The sequence below is a fragment of the Puma concolor genome, chromosome E4 (assembly GCF_028749965.1).
Source record: "Puma concolor isolate L17-30 chromosome E4, mPumCon1.1.hap2, whole genome shotgun sequence".
Lineage (NCBI taxonomy): Eukaryota > Metazoa > Chordata > Mammalia > Carnivora > Felidae > Puma > Puma concolor.
In genome coordinates, this window is record NC_141683.1 from 59,916,312 (window position 1) to 59,940,260 (window position 23,949).

At 47.8% G+C, this 23,949-nt stretch overlaps 1 protein-coding gene across 4 annotated transcripts in view; it reads right to left on the minus strand.

Annotated features, from left to right (window-relative positions):
• The window catches only part of MPZL1 (myelin protein zero like 1), a 65,607-nt gene extending 44,457 nt beyond the window's left edge, over positions 1–21,150 (minus strand). The window contains exon 1 of one of the 4 annotated variants that reach the window (XR_015246243.1): positions 13,900–14,038. Coding sequence is in view for 3 of the 4 variants with exons in the window: in XM_086694297.1 (XP_086550423.1) it covers positions 13,900–14,035 (136 nt within the window). In the remaining variant the exon portion in view is untranslated. Of the gene's footprint in view, positions 1–13,899; positions 14,040–20,922 lie in introns of those variants that run through there. The other 3 variants (XM_086694296.1, XM_086694295.1, XM_086694297.1) reach the window with 3 other exon arrangements.
• Between the last annotated feature and the right edge of the window lie 2,799 nt (positions 21,151–23,949).

Here is a 23,949-nt window from a genome sequence, read left to right on the forward strand (position 1 = left end):
TAGATTAATGTGACATGGTATTTACTTTAGTCCACAGACAACATTTCTGCCCTAGAACAGAAACAATGGTAAGCACTTAAAAACGTTTTTGTCCGATGTTTGCTGACGGCTTTCAGGCGGCCCCCTGCCCCTGCCCCTACGCAGGCTGATAAGAAAGCCCAGGTGATCCCTCCCGTGGAGCAGGCAGGAAGTTACCACGAACCCCAGCCAGCAGCCCTGGCCCCGCCCCACCATCTGGTCAGGGTCAAGATGAAGCCAGTCCCCTTTACCTGTTCTTCTAAGCCACCTCTGACCCTGCTTGGGAAGCCTACCCTGCTCTTCCTAGGACGTCTCATTACATGTTTAGCAAACCTTGTGATGCCTTCTTGGTGCATACGAGGTACCTTCCGTTTCTACATCTGAACCCAATACTGCGGGGACAGGAGGGGGATCCATTCCACCTCTTCAGCACCCACAACAGTTATTCTTGAACTGATCTTCTGATTTCACTCCCAATTAGATTTAATGAAACCAACACATATAGATGTTCACCCACTGTTGTAAAGGGTCCATGAAAAGAACTTTTATTTTTTATTTAAAAAAAATTTTTTTTTTTTAACGTTTATTTATTTTTGAGACAGAGAGAGACAGAGCATGAACGGGGGAGGGGCAGAGAGAGAGGGAGACACAGAATCGGAAGCAGGCTCCAGGCTCTGAGCCATCAGCCCAGAGCCCGATGCGGGGCTCGAACTCACGGACCGTGAGATCGTGACCTGAGCTGAAGTCGGACGCTTAACCGACTGAGCCACCCAGGCGCCCCAAGAACTTTTATTAAGGCCCACATGAGAACTTATTTCAGAGGGAGGTGGCAGGCCAACTGTCCGTCTATCCATAGGTTCCTACAGAATCCCTGGACTTTATTTAGCCGCACTTTCTAACGGACCTTACTTGTTTTACTTATCAAAAGTTGTCCCCCCTGGGGCGCCTGGGTGGCTCAGTCGGTTAAGCGGCCGACCTCGGCTCAGGTCATGATCTCACAGTTTGTGGGTTCGAGCCCCGCATTGGGCTCTGTGTAGACCGTGTGGAGCCTGCTTCGGATTTTTGTGTCTCCCTCTCTCTCTGCCCCTCCCCCGCTCACACTCTGTGTCTCTCTGTCTCTCAATAATAAATAAACGTTAAAAAAATTAAAAAAAAAAAAAAGTTGTGCCACCTGTAGGGTAACTTTTTAACATGATACCACAATTTATCCTGAAAAACTACCAGCGTGGCTATGTGCTCTGTCACTGTGGACGCCAGAGGGCTACCTGAGATCACAAAGAATGGTGTATAACCTGGCGCAAAGACCCCTTTGTGTGTCCACTTCTGCTTAAATTGTTCTCATAATAGTGTCTATGGTTGTTACAAGAATGAAATGAGCTAGTATCTCATTAAAGGGCTCAAGGGCTTAGAAGAATGCCTGGCCTATGGAAGCTCCACATGGACTTCTAATAAATAACTGAGCAGCTGCAATGACACTTAGGTATATTTGTGCAATGGGATGCTTCTGGACTATACCAAGTACCCATCAAAACAGACAGTAGCCTCGCCCTTCTCTGAGCAACCACTGTACCAATAAGGAGCTCCCAAATCGTGGTCCCCTTTATCTCGTGCATTATTTGTTCTCTCTCCAAATGCACTCGAAGCACCTTGAGTGCACACACAGGTCACCCCCAGGCTTCTGCTGCACCTGCCACGGCACTTTTGTGGCGTCAGCCTCCTTAGCTGTGTATGTGGGCCAGACTGGCTACTTCGGCAACGGTGTACCAGTTGTAGCCGGAAGGAGAGGCTAGAAAGGCTGCCCAGCCCCACCTCAATGAGATCTGTTTCTCGAAATGGAAGGTGTTCTAAAGCAATCGGTAAGTAAAGGCTGTTCAGCAATCGTTCACACAGAATCCAGAGACAGAGGCCAAGTTAGCCAGGATCAGAGCACTGGAAAACAAAACAATATCGGGGCGCCTGGGTGGCTCAGCCGGTTGGGCGGCTGGCTTCAGCTCAGGTCATGATCTCTCAGTCCGTGAGTTCAAGCCCCACGTCGGGCTCTGTGCTGACAGCTCAGAGCCTGGAGCCTGCTTCGGATTCTGTGTCTCCCTCTCTCTCTGCCCCTCCCCCTGCTCATGCTCTGTCTCTCTCTCTCTGTCTCAAAAATAAATAAAACATTAAAAAAAATTAAAAAAAAAAACCCAAAACAATATGACCTGACTACTGGAAGCAAGAGGCATCGTTACCTTTACTTACTCACACTCTGCCTAAAGGAGCTGATGCTGCTTACCGTAAACGCATATAAATGTTAAATAAAATACGGAAATCAGGAAAATATAAAGATCGATATTGGGGTAGGAGAATAGAACACAGAGAGGCAGGAGATATGGTCCATATAGTGGCTAAAACAAAGCTTTCCCTGGCTGGCGTTCTGGAAGAGATTTCTCACATACGTTATATGCGCAGGGCAGGCTGAGTCATGTGAGGAGCGTGTCCCCAGCCACACCTAGGGTAGTGAAATAATGAGTTTTATAAAGCAGGTTCTCCTGACACTCTTAAAAAAACCAAACAAGCAAAACAAAACAAAACAAAACCCCCCAAAAGCAGCAAACAACATGACACCACCATAGATTCAAAGAAAGTAACTGTACAAGGGGCCTAAGCCCAAGTGTCCAAGTGCAAAGCCAAGCCGAGGACAAAACGTGGAACAGCTTCAGAAATAAATGGACTGTATGTCACTTCAACAATCCTTTACAAAGACCACTTCCCTTAACTGGGCTGCTGATAAAAGTTGTTTGGTGAACCGTTTCCGTTATATTCTTTGCCACTGGGGTCTGTGCTGATTATCAAAGGCAGACCCACATTCTTAACAGATCAAAGAACAGAGCCGGCTGTAAACACCGAGGTGCCAAATCAAGGCTCTCTGTAGCCTAGATCTGTGGCCACCTCACCCGAGGGAGGGGAGCGATGGGCGGGCCCCTTGAAGGCGACAGCAAGCGCTTTTCTTGGAGAGTAACTTTGGGAATGCCCCAGGATGAAGTAGAAATGAACTGATCACACTGCTGGCTCTAGAACACAGAGCACAGGCAACACGATTTTAGTCCAGAAATTTCCCATGGCACTTACTACCAGTCACCCAAGGCAGCCATCTGCTACACACTGTGCAGGGCCCAAGCCAGGAGTGGGAAAGGGCTTGGTACCCTAGAGAAGGAGGGTGAGAGGTCCCTGCTGAGTTACCCACCACACTCGCCGTGGTGGGGCCAGCCCACAGGGGGATGGGAATGGACAGCACACGTATGCCCAAAGATACCCCAGAGCGTGCACCGGACGTTGATCCTCCCTGGGAGAAGAGCAGTGGTCACAGAGCAGGGGAGGTTGTGCAGGGCCCAGGAGACCAGGTGCTGGAAAGCAGCTGGGTAAAAAGACCCATCCCAGGGAAGCAGGGAGGTGGCAAGAGGCAAGTCTGCATGTGAGCAGGGGCTCTGAAGTCCCTGTGTATACCCCACTGTCTCATCAGACTCATGTACAAAACACACATTCAAGGGGCGCCTGGGTGGCTCAGTCGATTAAGCATCTGACTTCGGCTCAGGTCATCATCTCACAGTCCATGGGTTCGAGCCCCGCGTCGGGCTCTGTGCTGACAGCTCAGAGCCTGGAGCCTGCTTCGGATTCTGTGTCTCCCCCTCTCCTGCTGGCACTCTGTCTCTCAATCTCTCTCCAAATAAAAATAAACATTAAAAAAATTTTTTAAAGCACACATTCAAAGATAAAACTATTGGGGAGGGGGACTGGGTGGCTCAGTTGGCTAAGCGTCTGACTCTTGATTTCGGCTCAGGTCACGATCTCACAGTTCGTGAGTTCGAGCCTTCAGCTGGGCTCTGCTCAGGACGTGGAGCCTGCTTGGGATTCTCTCTCTCCCTCTCTCTCTGCCCCTCCCTCATGCATGCACCCTCACGCTCTTTCTCTCTGCAAAATAAATAAACATTAAAAAAAACGCACAGGGGCGCCTGGGTGGTTCAGTCAGAGAAGCATACGACTCCTGATCTCAGGGTAGTGAGTTCAAGCCCCACGTTAGGTGTAGAGAGTACTTAAATAATTTTTTAAAAAGATAAAATTATTAAGAGCTTCAAGACGGTGACCTCAGAGCATTAAACCCCAAGTTGATTGCGGGGTCCTTCTGCGTGCGGTGCCCCGTGTGACTGCACTGGCTGTGTGCCTATGAGGCTGGTTGTGACAGCCATAAGAAATCGTGCCGAATACTGTCACCAAGTGTCTGTTTTTCAGTGATAAAACGTACCCATAAACCTAGCAACGGAATGAGTGGGAAAAGATATTCCTCTGTCACATTTATAATTCTGTATCATATCATCCAGAGCAAACATTGGCTCAAAGTTACCACCACTACCTAAAAAATGTTTTGGCTCTAAAACATGAAACAATTGTTCCCATTCTGACTCTGGTAGACTGATATGGGACTCCTTATGGAATGCCTTCAGGCAATCCATGTATGTTTATTTTAAGAGTTGAAAATTGGGGCGCCTGGGTGGCTCAGTCGGTTAAGCGGCCGACTTCGGCTCGGGTCGTGAGCTCACGGTCCGTGAGTTCGAGCCCCGCGTCAGGCTCTGGGCTGACGGCTCGGAGCCTGGAGCCTGCTTCCGATTCTGTGTCTCCCTCTCTGTCTCTGCCCCTCCCCCGTTCATGCTCTGTCTCTCTGTGTCTCAAAAATAAATAAACATTAAAAAAAAAAAAAAGAGTTGAAAATTACCTTTTATTGAAAGTGATTATTAATATATCTGCCCGTAATATTACACTTCACCAACCTGCTCTTATATGTGCACTTGCATTCAAGGTTTTTGACATTATGTGGAAAACAAAAATAAGCTGATCAAACTGAAGGATTTTAAGGAAAGCGATACGATCTGATGCAAAATGGTTCCTGCTCCCGTGCGGGAAACAGAATGGGGGCAATACAGACAGAAACAGAGAAACCGGCGGGAAGGTACCATAGCGGTTCTGGTACAGGGTAGCGGTGGCCTGGGCGGCAGGGGCGGGGTGACGAGGCAGAAATGGACACTAAACAGGACTTCGTGCTGACGACTGAACAGGGGAATGAAGAAAAATGAACCAAGAGTGACTCCTGGGTTTCTGGCCTGAACAGCTAGATAAATAAAGGTGCTCATAGAGCTGGACGTTCAGCTGGGGAGAAGGAAGAGAAATCAACCTGCGTTGTTGCAAATGTTGAGTCTGAGACGTCTACACACCTCCGAATGGAGTCAAGTAGGTACCAGGATATGGAGGGCTGAAGCTCACAGAGGTCTTGGCTGTGTATACATTTCTGAAGATAGCAATACACAGGTGGTCGTTAAAATCACAGAAGAGGGGCACTTGGGTGGCTCAGCCAGTTGAGCATCCGACTTCGGCTCAGGACACGATCTCATGGTTCACGAGTTCGAGCCCCGCATCGGGCTCTGTGCTGACAGCTCGGGGCCTGGAGCCTGCTTCAGATCCCGTGTCTCCCTCTCTCTCTCTGCCCCTCCCCCACTCATATCCTCACTCTCTCTCTCTCTCTCAAAAATACATAAAACATTAAATCACGGAAGAAAATGTCACCACATTGGACAATAATGTAGAGAAAGATAAGGGCCAGGCTTCAGTGATGAGGAGCACTGAGCTGTCGAGGTGAGGTATGGAGGGAAGACGGGGGCAAGTTGTGAGAAGGGAAGAAAACCAGAGAACGGGGTGTCGGGAAGCCAAGGGAAGGGGCGTGGCAGAAAGGTCTCAGAAGATGACCACAGCAAAGGGTAAAGAGGGACTGGCAGCCTGGAGCGCACGGACAATCCTGACAGGAGAAGTCTGTATGAGGAGGAAGCAGCTGTGACAAGGCTGGACTCCAGAAGGATGGGAAGGAAGGAAGTGTGTGCGGAGACAGGAGCACAGGCAGTTCTTGAGAAATTCTGCTGAGAGCCGGAGCCTGGAAAGGTAGCGAAAGGGAGTATTGTAAGAAGAATGATCCAAAGAGAGGCAATAACTAAAGCAATAAAGCTCTGGGTAGACGAAAAGAGCTTCGGGTTTCCCCAAAGCTGTATTCCCCACCCAGTACAATGAAGGGACAGAAGGGCAAAGGAGGCAGGAATTTTTGCAAGGAAGTGATTCTAACAATGGATCACAGACTCCAGGCGGGAGAAGGAGAGAGGAGCAGCCAGGAAGCGATTCACGTAAATAAGAAAATGGGGAGGCATCAGAGGTAATGAGTTCCAGAAAGTATTGCAGTCAGACTCGAAGAAGAGGAGGGTGCTTGACCGACAGGGGGAGGTTTTGGAGCTGGTGCATTTTCTGGTACCGACGAGGTTCGGGGAAGACAAGCGGGTAGGACAGATGGTCAGAGCAGATGTTCAGAGCCGTAAGACACAACTCGTCAAGAGGCAGCACGCGCCTGGAAACTCCCTGCAGGTGACTGTGGTCAACAGGGATATGACAAATGAAGGGAAAATGCAGACACTCCCTGAGAGGGAGGTACAAAACAAGCCCTCCGGCCTGTTCCCCAGGTAGAAAGCTGCTCAGCAGGCTCCCTGGGGCTCCTTGTGTGTGTGTGTGTTGGGGGGGGGGGGGGGGGAGTGGGTCATGGCAATGCTCAGAGGCAGGCAGCACCTGCTGAGACTTTCAGAGCTCAAACTCTATGCTTTTATAAGGTAAATTATACCTTAAAATTTTAGACAGTTTTTTTTTGTTGAAAGAGAGAGAGAGAGTGTGTGCGCTCAGGGAGAAAGGCAGGAGAGAGAGAGAGAATCTTAAGCAGGCTCCACACTCAGCAGAAAGCCCAACGCAGGGCTCCCAAGACCCTGGGCTCATGACCTGAGTTGAAATCAAGAGTCAATCAACTGGGCCACCCAGGGGCCCCGATTTTAGAGTTTTGATTTTTATTTTAGATATTCAGAAAGCTCCCGTATCTCGAAACTTTACTTGAACCAAGTATATAGCAACACGTTGCTATATGGTGACCCACAACTCAACAGACATCTACTGGGTTCCCACCGTTTCAGGTTCTTTTCTGGGCCTCAGTGTAGATTTACACTGTAGTGGGAGAGCCAAGAGCGAGCAGACGTGTAAGGAAAAAAATAATATATTTTGTTATAAACAGTAGGGAGACTACACACGAGAGCAATGGACATCAGCAATAACGGGGCTGGTAGTTATATAATCATTTTACTTGGGGCCATTGCCTTGCTAGGTGCCACGGGCGTCCGCCACACGTGTGTTCATTTTCGTGCACGCCTGTGTCCCAACATTCTTTCCAGGTTATGTTGGTGTAGTAAATACCTCAAAACCTGATAAAAAAAAAACAGATTGAGAAAAACACAGAGGCTAACGAGTTTTGAAACGAGAAGCGTCAACACTCCACGGGTGATACTATTCACCCGTGGAGAATCCACTCTATGCGATAGGCTCTCTGTCTAGGGGCTCTCTCAAGACACAGGAAACTCTAAAGCCCAGTCAAGGTTTCTAGGCTGTCTCTTCATGTCTAAGGTGTCATTGTCAGTGCAGGGCAGCACTGGCCAGTGAAGAGCAGGACTTAACCAGTCCAATGCATCTGTCAGTTCATTATTATATATATATATATATATATATATATATATATATATATATATACCTACCACGGACAGAAAGCTATTTCAGGCTACCACCGCTTGACGACTGTAGCCACTGTGGTCACTCTGATGATCCCATATTCCCTGGACTATCTTGTGAGGACAGTCTGTCTTTACACAGGGGAGAAAAGTGCACTACCAACCCCATCCACTTAACCACTTTGCCCCCCGCCCCAGCATTTATAATGCTTACTTTAAGTTAATAAGCTGACATTATGTTCTTACTGAGTATCGTGCCCTTGAGAGCTTGGTTAGATGGTTTCCCCCTGAGCCATATCACTGTCAAGTCCAGTGTCTGGAGTAAGGCCTGACTGCTCCCTGGATCTTGAGGTCCCAAGTTCTAGGAGGACCTGCCTCCTTATTTTCGCTCACTCTCTGCTCTGATGTTTACGGTTCCCACCTGGGGTTCAGTTTAATGGTTCGCCTAATATCTACCAAATGCTTCCCACGGTCTAGGTATTGTGCTAAATGTCAGAGACCCAGAGATGAATGAGACGCAGTTTCTGCATTTGGAGAAGCTATCTTCTAAAAAGATAATCTTATATAAAGCAATAGAAAGGAAGCTTAGAGGCAGGGTGCTTGGCCTTACCTGGGGATATCTGCTAGATGACACTGCACTTGAGATGGCAAGGCTACATAGGAGTCAGCCAGGTAAACAAGTACAGAGAAGGGCAATCAAGAGGGAGACTGAATATATCATACACAAAATCAAGAAGGCAGAATGGGTATCAGGCAGAAACGTTGCAAACAATCAGTGGAGTGCAAGGGAGAGAGTGGCAGGCGATGAGGGCAGATGAGGGCAGGACGCGGGAATCCAGTTAAGGACCGGAGCTCACCCCAGAGATAACAGGGATGAAGGGTCTTAGCACAGGAGTGGCCTGATTGCATCCGCCCATGAAAAACCCCTCTGGCAACAGCTGGGAGGGTGGACCAGAGGGGAGCGTGTCGCGGAGGGGAGCCCCGTGAGGAGGCTCTCATGGTCACCTGGGCTTAAAATGACTGGGACTTGTCCCAGCACACTGGAAAGGTAGAAATGGATTCAGAAATAGAAGGAAAACACTGGCCAGACTCTGATTACATTCACGGAGGTGGGGGAGGGAAAGGGAGGAGTCTAAGATGATGCTCAAGCTTTTGTCTTGGGCGACTGAGGGAAAAGCAAATGGGACAGCAGGAAATGAGAAGAATGCGGCGGGGGCGGGGGGTGGGGTGGAGTGGAGGTGCAGTGTGGGAAAGGAGACATACGTGGAGTTGAGTTTTCAATATGCAGGGTCGGGGTGCCTCTGGATGCTCTGAGGAAAGTATGTGGACAAGGCGCAAGAGTCTGCAGTTCAGGGCGACGAAGACACATTTGGGAGTCACCGTTTCCCTAACGAATCCTTATGGAATGCCTGTATCTACCGAATATGGGTTGTGATAGAAAGAACGAAAGGAGAAGGTCACCAAAGATGAGCACATGGTGAGACTACCAGAGGGCTGAGAGCAGAACCGAAGGAAAACCAACGCCAGGGCACCAGAGGGAGGGAAAGGCTTGGGGCGAACGGAAGAGCAATGAGAAGCAGAAGCGACGTCTCAAAGACAGAGGAAGTTAGATCAGAGCGAAGTTAGATCAGAGGAAGTTAGATCAGATCATCAAAGAAAGCAAAGAAGTCCAGAACGAAAAGGCCTGGAACAGGTCATTTGGTTTGGCGATATCAGGTGGCCTTTATCAAAGTGTCGCATGGGTGAGAGGAGGTCAGACATCACTGACATGAGATGTGGACAGGAAGTACTGAAACAGGGCAAAGAACAGAACTGTTCGCAACCCGGCCACATCAACAATTTGAGATTTCCACCTACGGCCTATCTTGTATAATTCATTCCCGGTGTGGTGGTTACTTTTTTGTATCATCTTGGCTGATGGACCAATAATCTTTGGCCAAAGATTAACCTGGATGTTTCTATGAAGTTGTTTTTTGAAACACTGAAACTGGCAGACTTTGAGTAAAGTAAATTATCCTGCACGGTGTAGGGGGGCTTCATCCATTCAGCTGTAAAAGAACAAAAGATTAACCACCCCTGAAAAAGAATACTACCAGTAGACTGCCCTTAGACTCAAACTATACTAGTTCCCTGAATCTCTACCCTGCTGGCCTATCCTGTAGATTTTAGGATTACTAAGCTTACATAACTGTGTGAGTCATTTCCTTAAAATTATCTATCTACCTACCCATCCATCTATCCATCCATCCATCCATCCTTATGGTTCTGTTTCTCAAACACTAATGCAGATTTGGGTACAGAGAATGGTTCTAGACTAACAGAATCTCAAGGCCAAGTTTTCTGAATCTGATCCTGGGGTGTCTGGAATTGGCTTTCTAATGTGATTAGATTTAAAGACACAAATGACTCAATTTCCAGTAGGTAAAGAGAGCACCGATAGTCCATGGCACGATATGGTCAAAGAGATATGTAAACATCATCACTGGATATCCTACTAATCAAACACTTATAAAGGCAAGGTTCTGGGTCACCAAGTATATAATACCTTTGAACATTCATCAAACTAATGAATACAATGATATCGGCTGATTGTTCCTAAGGCCACTAGATAAGGTGGGAAAGAGGGGGTCCAAATTCCACGTTGAATTTCTGAACAAATGATCAGAAAATTTCTCTATCCTGAAAGAGACCCTTATCTGCTTTAGCCACAGAGCCAAGACTGAGGACACCAAGCCCAGAATCTCATCCTGAGAGGGACTGAACTACAAAGCAAACAGAACTCCTAACCTCACAGGGCATCTATTCAAGTGAGAGCACTGACTAGAAAGGACTAGAACCCTGAAAACCGGGGACGCTGTGGGAAGACTCTGATAAGGTGGAGACACTGAACCCCTAAACACTGATGCGTCTTCTCTCAGTGGAAGACACCTGCCTGAGCAGACTAACCTGAGAAAACGGTGATGGCCTCTCGGAGGCAGCTGCCCTGAAAGACACGACTCTCCTTGGACCCACACCCACCACTCCTCTGTGCTTCCAGATTTAGAACCAGACTCAAGTCACAGAAGGCCCCCGGAGGTACAGAGCATGACCCACGAGGAGACCCACTACACTCCAAAAGAACTACTGGGTTTTTCTCATTTATACAGACAGAGATCCAGGGACTGCGTGTGGGAGAACGGTAAAAGAAACAAAAGTGCATCAGGCCAAATTTATTGATATGGGCGTGCTCAACAGAGGTTCTGCATTTCGTGTTGCAGCTCAGAGAGTCACAAAGAGCTCTAATAGTTGGTTCCTTGGCCGAAACGTGGGTCACAAGCGGCCACAGCAAATGAACATGAGGTGCCAGGCCTGTCTCGGGTTAATAGAGAGGAAGGGATTCAAACGCTTAGGTAGACTGGAACGTTGGAGTGGATTTGTCATTTGAGACCTACTCACCACTCCCCCCCCCCCTTCCCCGGGAGGGTCCAGCAGACACACCTTTCCCCATGACGGTGAGAAATGAATTTCTGGGAGGAGCCCCGGCATCCCTGAAAAGCTCTGTGATTACTTTGTAAGCCAGCCCTTGGGTGGGAACAGTGCCTCCTAAAGGCGATGGAAGGAAGTGCTTCCTGGAGCGGCAGGGGCCAAGCGGCAGAGGTGGGTCTGGGTACCTGAACACTGTGGAGTGAGGGCAGAATCAGAGCAGCCAGCCTTGCACAGACCTGCAGCATTAGCTAGGTGATCGTGGTGTTCCTAGAAGAGATACAGACGGGCAGCCTCCTCAATTCTTACCTGACATGTAAAGACTTTTTTTTAATGTTTTGTCTTGATTTCTCTTGAGAGAGAGGCGGGGGAAGGGGCAGAGAGAGGAAGAGGAAGAGAGAGAGAGAGAGAGAGGGAGAAAGAATCCCACGGTTCAACACAGGGCCCGAACCCACGAACCGCGAGATCATAACCTGCGCCAAAATCAAGAGTCGGACGCTTAACCGACCGAGCCCCCCAGGCGCCCCCCCCCTTACTTGATCTTTATAAGCAGAAAAGTTGTAGGTCAAGTGAATTAAAGTCTTGAGTCATAAAAACATAAAGTCACATGTCCTCGATCAATTCCAACCTTGAGCCAGTTTACAGACCCAGAACCCCTCAGTAAAGGGGAGGCCAGGTCCAAGCTAGCATAAATTAAAAAAAGGAATCTGAATGAAGGCGTTTAAGTGGCAAACCACTAGCTCTATGTACCAAAATACTTAAAGAACTAAAAACGTGTCCTGTTGCTCTTGGTATTTACAAGAGTAAGAGAAAATTTCAGAGATAAAATACTGTACGGGCCCACAACCTCTTACCGAAAACCCCCGGGGCCAGATGTGTTTCAGATGGAGAATTTTTCAGGTTTTAAAAAAATTAATACAATGCCTACACTATATATCATCTCCCAGCCCCGGCAGGGCCCCGGGCAGCATCCCGTAACCAAACACATCAGTATTTCTGCAGTGAAACACGTTTCAGTCACACCGAGTGGGATCGTGCCTAAAAATAGGCTCTCATTAGTACCGGTCAAATTCTGCAACCAAAAAGAGTTTGTGTCAAGCCTAGAAAAAAACGTTCGGTTTCCAGAGATCTGGAGATTTTAAAGTGCTGATAAGAGGCTGCGAAGCTACGCTCTGAAGGGAGAACGAGAAACTGCCCCCCAGCGTGTTCTGTTTCTGAAGCGCACGTATGACAGCCTGATCGCAATCGGTGTCGCCTCGACTTACTGTCAAGACCTTCTCTACCTTCTCCACGATGTACGATTCAGCAACTCTCACCAGGGTTCTTCTACACTGCCAGGCACCGGGGAAAAAAATTAAGTTCCTAACAGTGGAAAGCTGATGAAGAGCAAGTCCCCACAAGTTCAGGGCTGGACCTCCTCTAGAGGTAGACGGCAAGGCCACAGGGCCACAGGGCCTCGGCCAATGGGGCGCAGGGGTGCAGGGGCCAAAGAAAGGCACCGGCGAGGAGCCTCTGCTGCAAACACCCTGGGCCTGTGTGGACGTCCTGCAGGGTAAGCCTGCCACTGGTCTAACTGCAGAAAGATCAGCACAGCCTCCAGAAGAACTCAGCCCAAGCAGAGAGGCAAAGGCTCAGTGGCCTGGTCCACATGTAGAGCCTCCTGACGAGGGGCAAGGGACCTTTCTGAGCCCAGCATGGAGTCAGACACTCGGTTGATTGGTAGATTCCGGCTGTGTCCTAGCCAGAAGGATCTGCGTAAGAGGGAGAAGAACCTACGAAAACCACTCAAGATTAAAAATCCCTGAGGAGTAGGGGCGCCTGGGTGTCTGTCGGGGTAAGCATCTGACTCTTGATTTCAGCTCAGGTCGCGATCTTGCGGTTCATGAGTTCGAGCCCTGCATCCGGCTCTGTGCTGACAGTGCAGAGGCTGCTTGGGATTTTCTGTCTCTCCCACATTCCTCTCTCTCTCTCTCTCTCAAAAATAAATAATAAATCTTTAAAAATCCCTGAGGAGTAGTCAGAGCATTGGGTGGAACAGACTCCACGCTGTTCGTAAGGATGGCTTCAACACGGAGGCTCTGTGTCTCCAGAGCAGAATCAGCAGTACGGAGGCTTGGAGAGTCTCACACAAACATTACCACAAAGAGAAGGAAATTGGTGGACACCGTGGGACAGAGTAAAGACGCTCTGTAAACATTTCAGACATGCCAAAAGCCTCCTAAAAAATGTTTGGAGACTTCGCAAGAGAAATTCTATAATACAGCAGAGAAGTTGCAAAAATATATGCTTTGAGTTCCAACTCCATCATATATGAGCTTTGTGTAGCCTTGGGCAAGTTACACAACCTATCTGATTCTTCGTTTCCTCATCTATAAAATTCATAAAAATAATAATTATCACAGAATTGTAATGAGTTGATGAGATAATGCACGTAAGTTGCTTAGCAAAGGCTTGGCACACAGTAAGCACTCAGTCACTAAAGGCAGAGCAAAAGACAACAGGAAGCTAGTTCTAAATCCAAATTTCTAAGGGCTAAGAAACAGGAACTATAGACGGTAGAACACACACACACACACACACACACACACACACGCACACAAAACCTGTATCTATACAGACAGATATAATATCAATCAATTCAAAATTTCTCCCTAACTACTCACTTTCTCTCTGCCCTTCTTAGCCGTTCAGGAGATTTCAAATATTTGCATTTTAACACATTTTTCTCTTAGGAAACTGAGTCTTTTACCTATCACCTAGGTAGAAGAAGGCTATATGACAAATACAACCTGAACGTGACTGGAGAGTAACTCACTATAAGACATGGTCTGGTGCAGACTCATAAAGTTCTCAGTGAAGCTCAATATAGCACCTTCATTTTTTTCAAGTGCTATCTGGAAAAAGCACAAGATTATGTTAAAGTGACATAACTCCACACTGTGTTCCTTCATGACTGAAGAGAAAAGAATAACACATTTTTTAATTTTGATAAAGGCATCTTAAAAATAATTTTTTATTTTTTTTAAAAGCTTATTTATTTGAGAGACAGACAGTGAACAAGAGAACAAGCATGCAAGTAGGGGAGGGGCAGAGAGAGCGGGGAGAGAGAGAGAATCCCAGGCAGGCTCCACACTGTCAGCACAGAGCCTGACACGGGGCTTGAACCCACGAACTGTAAGATCATGACCTGGGCCAAAGTCAGATGCTTACCTGACTGAGCCACCCAGACACCCCCAAAAATGTCTTTCAATTGCACAGAATAAATTCCCCAGGTCCCAAAGTAGAACATCAGAGTCCTAGCATGAACAATGTTCACTGCAAATTCATCGAAGTTTGTTCAGTTGGTTACAGCATGATACTAACTGCGCTCAAGTTGTGGATTTCAATCTGTGTGGCAGTTATCTACAATAATAAATAACTTAGGCTAGGTAAAGACATAGTACATTTCTAAACCCAATTAATTACAACTAAGGTCTGGGTACAGTATATCAGTTGCTAGAAAACTACAGTTGAGCCCTTGAACAATACGAGTCAACAGTAGGCCATTAGCAGTTAAGTTTTCAGGAAGCAACGTTGTAACTGAATTTTCGACTGGGTGGGGGGGGGGGGGGTGGTCAGCGTCCCTAACCCCAGTGTTCTTCAAGGGCCAACCACATTCCAGCTACATGCCCAGTCAAGCAGAGTTACTGCAAAGTATCACAATTTCCAAAGAGACCCCTGAGTTTGGAAGAAAAATAAATAAATAGATTACCGAACAATTTATTAATGAAATCATCCTTTTCTTGATAAAGGCTTAATGGGACCAAGAGAAAATTATAAGTGAATAAAAATTACAGGAGCCACATGCATTCAAAAAGATAATGAATAAAGAGGTTTAAGGGCAAAGATGTAAAGGTCCCAAGAGACCATTAAATTTCTCAATTTAGGCACCAGGAATGGGCCCAAAGCCAACTGATCTCTGCCTTCTTGTCGCAGTCAAAGTCCCAAGGACTGTGGTCTGGACTCTAGGGCATTGCTAATGTCAAGCACTTGGCAAAATAAGAGTGGAAAAGGAAGAAAGGAAAATCACTCAAGATACACGAAGACTTCATATCTCCTCAGCCACAGGGACCAAGACCCAGAGCCGTACGATACTTGAGACCTTCTAGTTTTTCTAATAATTAAATTCCCTTTGATGGGACCTAAAGACCAAACGAATCCATAAAAATTCTGTCAGAGCAAACCCTTTATTCTCGCTTTTCAAATTATGCCAGTGGTCAGAGAGAGCAAGATTAAAATCTTCACAAGGTTTAGGTACACGTGAGATGCACGTTTCACAGAGAATTCAAATTCTCAGATAAAAGATACAACTTAAATAAAAACACCCGCTTTGGGGGCCCGTAGAAGATTCTAATCATCCAGGAAAAATGTGATTGTGGAATCACATGAATCAGCCTCAGTGGGAATAGAAAGGAATGTGAGAAATATTTAACAGGTAGGCCAGCATTTTCTAGATGCAGCAATATTTCTGAAAAACCATGTAGATCAAGTCTTTCCCAATCAAATCGCATTCTAAAAACTCAGTAGGAAAGATCAACCATCAACGAAATCTCATGTGTCCTTCGTGAGTTGAAACAAATACCTATTTTGTAATACCAATAGTGCTCTATGGGTTTTTTTTTAATTCTGTGAATTTGCATAATAGGTGAATCATATTTTCTTAAAAGTGGTGACTGTCGTGAATTTTTAATCTATCCTTTATTTTTTTTTAATGTTTATTTATTTTTGACAGAGAGAGACAGAGCATGAGCGGGGGTGGGGCAGAGAGAGAGGGAGGCACAGAATCCAGAGCAGGCTCCAGGCTCCGAGCTGTCAGCCCAGAGCCCGACGCGGGGCTCGAACTCACGGACTGCGGATCGTGACCTGAGCCGAAGTCGGACGCTCAACCGACTGAGCCACCCAGGCGCCTCATAATCTGTCCTTTATTATTCATGATTGAAGCATACCCATCCTGTGGAGGATCCAGTCTCCCTGCTGTATCCACAGTAATTCAAAGGGCGCCCGGCACTCGGTAGGTGTTTATTTAGTGCATAAAGACTTGGTGAAAACACAAACTTCGCTTCATGTACTTTTCACTTAGATCTTTCACAGAGGACTTGTTTTTATTTCTTTTTTTGGCAGTATCTGAGCCTAGCGGCTATGCTAGAGTTAGAGTAAAAACAAGTGGTAGAATTTTTTTTTTAAGACTAAGTTTTAGTACCCTGACGGGTAAATCAGCAAAAGGCTGACGGAATTAGTACCGAGATCCGTGGTGTTTCAACTGCAGAGGTAGTGTCTCAAGTCTAAATCTTGGCAACAAGCGTCAAGTAATAGAAAAGTCCTATTGACAAAACACTTAAGGGCTACAACAAACATGATCAAATAACTTAAATATGTAATAACTAGTAATTCCAGAACTATGATGTTTAAAGTCGTTGACGAGGGCGCCTGGCTGACTCAGTCAGAAGAGCATGTGACTCTCTATCTCAGGATCATGAGTTCAGGCCCCACATTAGGTGTGGAGATTAGTTAAATAAATAAACCTTAAGGGGCAGTCAGCTGAGTGTCCGATTCTTATTCTTAATTTTGGCTGAGGTCGTGATCTCACAGTTTGTAGGTTTGAGCCCCGCGTCAGGCTCTAAGCTGATAGCACGGAGCCTGCTTGAGATTCTCCCTCTCTCTCTGCCCCTCCCTTGTACACTCTCTCTGTCTCGCTCAAAATAAATAAATAAGCTTATAAATAAATAAGGAAACTAAAAAAAATAAAGTAGTTGGAGAATGTTAATTTATTGCACACATACTTAAAGAGTGAAAATAACCAGATGATACATGAAATCACACTTGGGGAAAAAATATTCCTTGTTTCTTTTTTTTTTTTTTTTTATTTTAAAAATATTTTTTAATGTTTATTTATTTATTTTTGAGACAGAGAGAGACACAGCATGAACGGGGGAGGGGCAGAGAGAGAGGGAAACACAGAATCGGAAGCAGGCTCCAGGCTCTGAGCCATCAGCCCAGAGCCCGACGCGAGGCTCGAACTCGTGGACCGCGAGATCGTGACCTGAGCCGAACTCGGACGCTTAACCGACTGAGCCACCCAGGCGCCCCAATATTCCTTGTTTCAAGAAACACTGGATACCTGCTATGCGCCAGGTTAAATCCTAACTACAGATTACAAACTACTAACAAACTGTTATTGAGCCATACATATGCCTCACTGCAACTTTAACAACCATTAGCATCTATCCTATCCACTGTGCTAAGCGCTGGGGATATTTATATCAACAAGACAAACGCTATCTGTCCTGGATTCTCAGAGAGGAAAGAAGAAAAACCAAATAGTCAGAAATTACAAAAAAGAAATAAACCAAGGACCAGGAAATGATAACAGAGAACTCCCCTGGACAGGGTGGTCAGGTGGATAGGGTGCCCCTGAAAAAGTGACATGTATGCCCTCACTGATGAAAAGGAGACCGCTCTGGGCGGTCCTGGGGAAACGGTATGCCAGGGAGCCAGAACAGCAAATGCACAGGACCTGAGAGGGGGATGAGTGTCAAAGAGAACAAGATGGCAGTGTGGCTTGAATAGAGCGAGCAAGGGAGTGAGTGACACAAGCTGAAGTCAGAGAGGCAGTAACCAGATCTCACACAAAGCACCGCAGGCCATGGGGAGAAGCTGGTGAGTCACTGAGAATGTCAGGGGAAGCCATTAAGGACTGTAAGCAAGAAAGTAAGACGATCTGATTACATTTTTCTAGAAATCATTCCTGCAGTTGGGCGAAGAATGGATTAAAAAGAGGCAAGATGGGGAAATGGGGGAGACCAGCTGGGTGACTCTGCCTAAAATGCTAAAAGCGGACTGTTGGCTGACAAGAAAAAAAAGGGGGTGAATTCCGAACGCATTTGGGCGATGGCAGAACCGGATGTGGGGCTTGATGAGGGGCAGGGCGGAATCGAGGGTGGGTCCCAGCCTTCTGGGTGGGGCAATTAGATGAAAGCCATTTACTGACATGGGTGGTGCCAATCACGGAGCTTCCTTCTTCAGACCCTGTGTGTGTCCTTCCTATGTAAAGGTGATCAGAGACACGACAGTTGCCAAGTGCACTCAATCCTCATCTGACACTGTTAACCACTATCTGTTCCTTCGACCTTCATTCGGTCTTGGTTTCCAAGACACCACATTCTCCCCGTTCTTCATTTCCTCATCAGACCCCCCTCCCAGGTTCCCTATAGCCCAGGGCTCCGTCCTCGGCCCCCTGCTATTTCCTTCAACACACTCTTCCACGGTGACCTCATCCAAACCATGCAAGCTTTTACTCTCTTCTGTGATGCCTCCCAAATCTGTGCTTCCGACCAGAGCTTTCTCCTCGTCTCTCCAGCACCACCTATCCCAACTGTCTTCTGCCCACTTCTATTAGGATGCCTCAGCAGCGTGTAAAGCTCAACATACCCCAAAGTAACTTCATCACCATCTTCCTCCTACGCTATTCCCTCATCCACATTCTTGACCTGTGAGAAGCCCCACCTGCCAAAAATAGGCTCAGCCTCCCAAGCCCCAAACGTTAGGATCACCTTACCCTCCTCTTTCAAGCCGACAGCACATCAATTTGCAAGCCCTATCAAATTTACTCTCTAGCTAGCGCTCAAGAGTGTGTCCTCTCTTCATATCCCACTGCTTTCATTCACGCCCCCCTCTCTGGATTATTAGAATAGCCCTCTGATCTCCTCAGTCTCAGACCACTCCGACCCATCCTTCACGTCTCCACAGAGAAAGAAAGGCTTCACCAGCCTCCACAGTCCTCAGGATAAAGATCCAGCCTTACAAATGGCAAACAAGGTCCTCTGTGAGTTAATGCCTCTGGCTGGCTCTCCTGCCTTGACTGCCCCCATCTCCTTCCCAGCCACACTCCTACCTCCCACCACACGGACCGACCAACAGGTCCATTCAGGACTCTGTATATGCGGTTTCCTCGCCCAGTGCCTACTCAGCTTAAGCACCCCTTCCTCTGGTGGCCTGCCCTCCAGTCTGAGATGATGGCTCTACCTAGGGCTCTCACAGCACACCGTTATCCAAGGACTTCTTGTATTAACTATCACACTCTGTTTCTCCCACTGAACTGGAAATGATGTGAAGTCAGGGACCGTCCTTCTAGCATACTTTTGGTGCTTGGTACTTAAAAGGTTTGCTGAGTAACTATGTATCTGCATCAAATTCAGGAAGGTTTTCTATAAAAACGAACTGTTACGTACACCGTCCATGACCAGAAAAAGACGATTTGGCAAGAAGCAGCATTCAATCGTTTTCTAAAATTAAGCTAACCTTAGCTGCTGACACTCATACATCAGTATGCACCTTTCATTACTGAAGAGCTGGGTACATCCGAGATAAATGTAGCTCTCATTCTGATGATCTGTTCATATTAATATCCATGAATACTCAGGTTTTCAGTTCTGCTTCTTTTAGTACCTTCAGTCTAATTAAGATCATCCTGACGTCCTCAGTACAATGTCTGACCTCTCGTGCCTAATTATTCTGTCTGAAGCACCCGAGCTTTCTGACAAACCTTAGTTTTAGGCTATTTCCTGCCTTTACTTAAAAGACAAACATTGTCATCATCACCAACAACCCCCCCCCCCCCCCACACACACACACTTTTAACCTTTTTTTTTTCCCCCTCACTAGAGATATTTACACGGAATGGACTGTCTTATGCATACGAAGTACATTTTCAAGGAGGGTGACACTTCTACGTTCATACTTCACCACGTTGGGATCAGTGGCTAAATGGTAAGTTTTCCTGGTTCGGAAGATTACACTGAAGACTTTTCCAGGGAAGAAATTACTGAGTAAACTTGTATTCAGACACTGTGATGCAACTGGTATTTTGAGAAACAAAAGAAACGAAAAAGTCTACGTGGTTTCCCAGGAGCTGGCCCTCTCTGTAACCATTACTTAACCACATTCTGAGGCAGCAAGAACGCCGCTTTGAACAACAGCACAAAAAAGTCCTATGGCCAACACTTCAGATGTCCATAAAACAACTCACCCAATGCCATAAATCGAGCCTGGGGTTTACCTTAAGTTGACCCATGAAATTAAGCAAGAAAAAAGGGTCATTTAAAAAAAAAAAAAGGGAAAAGGAAAAACGGGCTTTTTAATGTGTCTTGACAAACTGCGGTGACTATGCCTGGAGTTATTACGTATTTGACCAAATTCTTTTAAGCCAGCTCATTCCAGTATTCCAGTGATGTTCCCAGTCTCTGCTTCCGAAGCAGAGGTAATCTAAATGTCCCCTCGGTGGGTGCTCTGCAAGCCACACGAGACGCACGAGACCCCAGGGCTCTTCCATCACGAGCCTTAAAAAATGGATCGGAGAGCACCCGAAATGGAACTTACAAGGTAAAACCAAACATTCGCTTAAAGCGGGGAAACAACCCAACAAAGGCCTTGCAAATGAAAGCCCTACCACCTTCCGCCACCTCGCATAGGTGGAGAGCGCCCGAACCCCGGGCTCCCGAACGGGAATCCCAGGCGGGCCCGGGCGACCCCGGGTCCCCAGGCGGGGAGGGCAGGAGACCCCGCCGGCCCGCGGTCCCGACAGCCCCCCCAGGAAGGAGCAAGGTGGGGAGCTCGCCCCTCCTCCCGCACGCGCAGGGATCGGGAGGAAGGAAGGCTCCGCGCTCCCCCGGCCCCGGAGCGCGCAGGCCGCGCCCCCTCCCCACCTCGGCGCCCGGCGCGCAGGGCCCCGCGGCTGCCGCGAGGGAAGGGCGCCCGCCCCGCGAGGCCCCCGCCACCCCGGCCCGGCCCCGGCATCACTCACACAGCCCGAGCGCCGCCGCCAGCACCGACCACAGCCAGCGCCTGCGGGCTGGGGCTGCAATCACTGCCTCGGCCCCGGCGGGCACTGCCATCGTCCTCCCGCCGCCGCCGCCGCCGCCGCGGCCCTGGGTCCCCGTCCCCGCTGCGCTCGGCTCGGCTCGCCACAGGGGCTCCAGCCTCGTCGCGCCCGCGCCCGCTGGCACCTCCACGCCGCGCTCCCCGCTCCTGGCCCCCACGCCGGCCCCAGCCGTCCGCTCATTGGCCGGCCCCGCTCCCTCGCCAGGATGCGATTGGAGGACACCGACTGCCCATCACGCCCCCTGCTCCGGAGGCCCGCCCTCCCCCCGGTCCCACCCAGGCTTCCACCCCAGGCTCCTTCTCCTGGCGCTGGAGGCCTGGGTCTTGGGCGGCGCTGGCTGCCGCCCGGCGCGCCGCCTGCTCCGGTGTCCGCCAGTGTCCCGTCCGCCGGCCGCCGGCCGCCGTCTCCTCTGCCTCTTCGGAGCTCCAGTCCAGCAGATCTCTGCATAGTGTCTCCTGGCCGGCGGGTCTTCGCCGGGTCTGCGCTCGCCTCTGGGTCAGCCCTTCTGGGTTTCTGGAGCCTCACCTAAAGGGAAAGCAGCAGTTCATTTACAAAGAAAATAGAATGAAGGGGACGATGGGATGATGGGATGATTCGGTCGCCCACATGGAGCACATCTCCCGCCTGGCCCCTTGCGAGGCCTGTCCTTTGCCTCGACTAGGTAATTTATGTGTCGCAATTGGAGAAATCTAGCTTTAAAAGAAGTCTCCATCTTGCCCGGATCTCCTCTTAGGAGTACTCCTTTTGGCTTAAGAAAGGGTGGAAACTGGGAACTCTTTCCTGCTGCTTGGAACACGAATGAATGCGCTTTTTGTTTGTTTTCCCTTTTGCACACTAAATGTCCCTCAATTTGTCAATAAAAGCGGGCGTGGGGAAGTTTCTGACTCTGAAGTGCCTTGGCCGACTCTGCTCAACTTGGTTACTTTGGCCCAGAACAGTGGATTCCACTCAGTGGATGCCCAATAAGTACTGGAGAGTGTTTGGAAGGGTCCTTATGAGATACCCAAGAAGGGCACAGAAGGGGGAACAGAAGCATGAAAAGTTGAGAGTAAGTGAAGGAAAGGAAGAATACAGATTGGCGGCGGGGGGGGGGGGGGGGGGGGGGAGGGGGGCCGCGATGGAGTGAAGGAAGGAACGAAACGTAGACAATTAGGACAAGAGTGGGGCCTGGTGAGAAAACCCAAGTGCGATCTCTCATTTTGGGTTTTGTCTAAAGTCAGCTTTATAAACGCCGGTCCTGATATTTTTGCTGTTTTAGCCTCCCAACCTTGTATGCAAATTCATAATAATTAGCATTAGTGAGAGAAAACTAAAAAAGCATGACACTTTGCCCTATAAGATCCTAATGAAGTGTGTCTGGAATGTCCATTGAATAGAATACAAATGCATTCAGTGAGTAACTACTATGTGCTATAGCTGTAGAACACCTAGGCTTTACTCTCAAGAAGTGCACAGTCCACCAGTGTGGACAAACAGGTACTAGATTTTTTTTTAAATTTTGTATTTATTTTTGAGAAAGAGAGAGAGAGACAGAGTGTGAACAGGGGAGGGGGCAGAGAGAGAGAGAGAGAGACACAGAACGTGAAGCAGGCTCTAGGCTCTGAGCTGTCAGCACAGAGCCCCGTGCAGGGCTTGAACTTGTGAACCATGAGATCATGGCCCCAGCCGAAGCAGGGCGTTCAACCCGTTTAACCGACTGAGCCACCCAGGTACCCTGGTACTAGAGGTTTTTTTAATGCTTGAAGAGAAGGGCGAATAAAGGAGAAACCCAAGGCCAACAGGGGCAGTGGTTCTCAAAGACACATGACACATCCAGAAAGACAGGTGTAACCTCTAGTTTTTGGCCTGAGTAAAGAATGGTGATAACCAGGCAACCAAAACTAAGAGCTGAGGAAGAGGGGCTCCTGGGTGGCTCAGTTGGTTAAGTGTCTGACTCTTGGGATTGGGACTGAGTGCAGAGCCCGCTTGGGATTCTCTCTCTGCCCCTCCCCTGCTTGCGCTCTCTGTCTCTGTCTCTGTCTCTCTCAAAATAGGTAAATGAACTTTTAAAATATGTATAAAATAGCAATCCCTATCAAAATAACACCAGCATTCTTCACAGAGCTGGAACAAACAATCCTATAATTTGTATGGAACCAGAAAAGACCCCGAATAGCCAAAGCAATCTTGAAAAAGAAAACCAAAGGTGGAGACATCACAATTCCAGACTTCAAGCTGTATTACAAAGCTGTAATCATCGAGACAGTATGGTACTGGCACAAAGACACTCAGATCAATGGAACAGAATAGAGAACCCAGAAATAGACCCACAAATGTATGGCCAACTAATCCTTGACAAAGCAGGAAAGAGTATCCAATGGAATAAAGACAGTCTCTTTGGCAAGTGGTGCTGGGAAAACTGAACAGCAACATGCAGAAAAATGAACCTGGACCACTTTCTTACACCCTACACAAAAATAAACTCAAAATGGTTGAAAGACCTAAATGTAAGACAGAAAGCCATCAAAATCCTCAAGGAGAAATTAGGCAAAAACCTCTTTGACCTTGGCCACAGCAACTTCTTACTCAACATGTCTCTGGAGGCAAGGGAAACAAAAGCAAAAATGAACTATTGGGACCTCATTAAAATAAAAGGCTTCTGCACAGCAAAGGAAACAATCTGCAAAACCAAAAGGCAACTGACAGAATGGGAGAAGATATTTGCAAATGACATATCAGATAAAGGGTTAGTGTCCAAAATCTATAAAGAACTTATCAAACTCAACACCCAAAAAATGAATCCAGAGAAGAAATGGGCAAAAGATATGAATAGACACTTCTCCAAAGAAGACATCCACATAGCCAACCAACACATGCAAAAATGCTCCATATCGCTCACCATCAAGGAATACAAATCAAAACCACAATGAGATGCCACCTCATACCTGTTGGAATGGCTAGCATTAACCA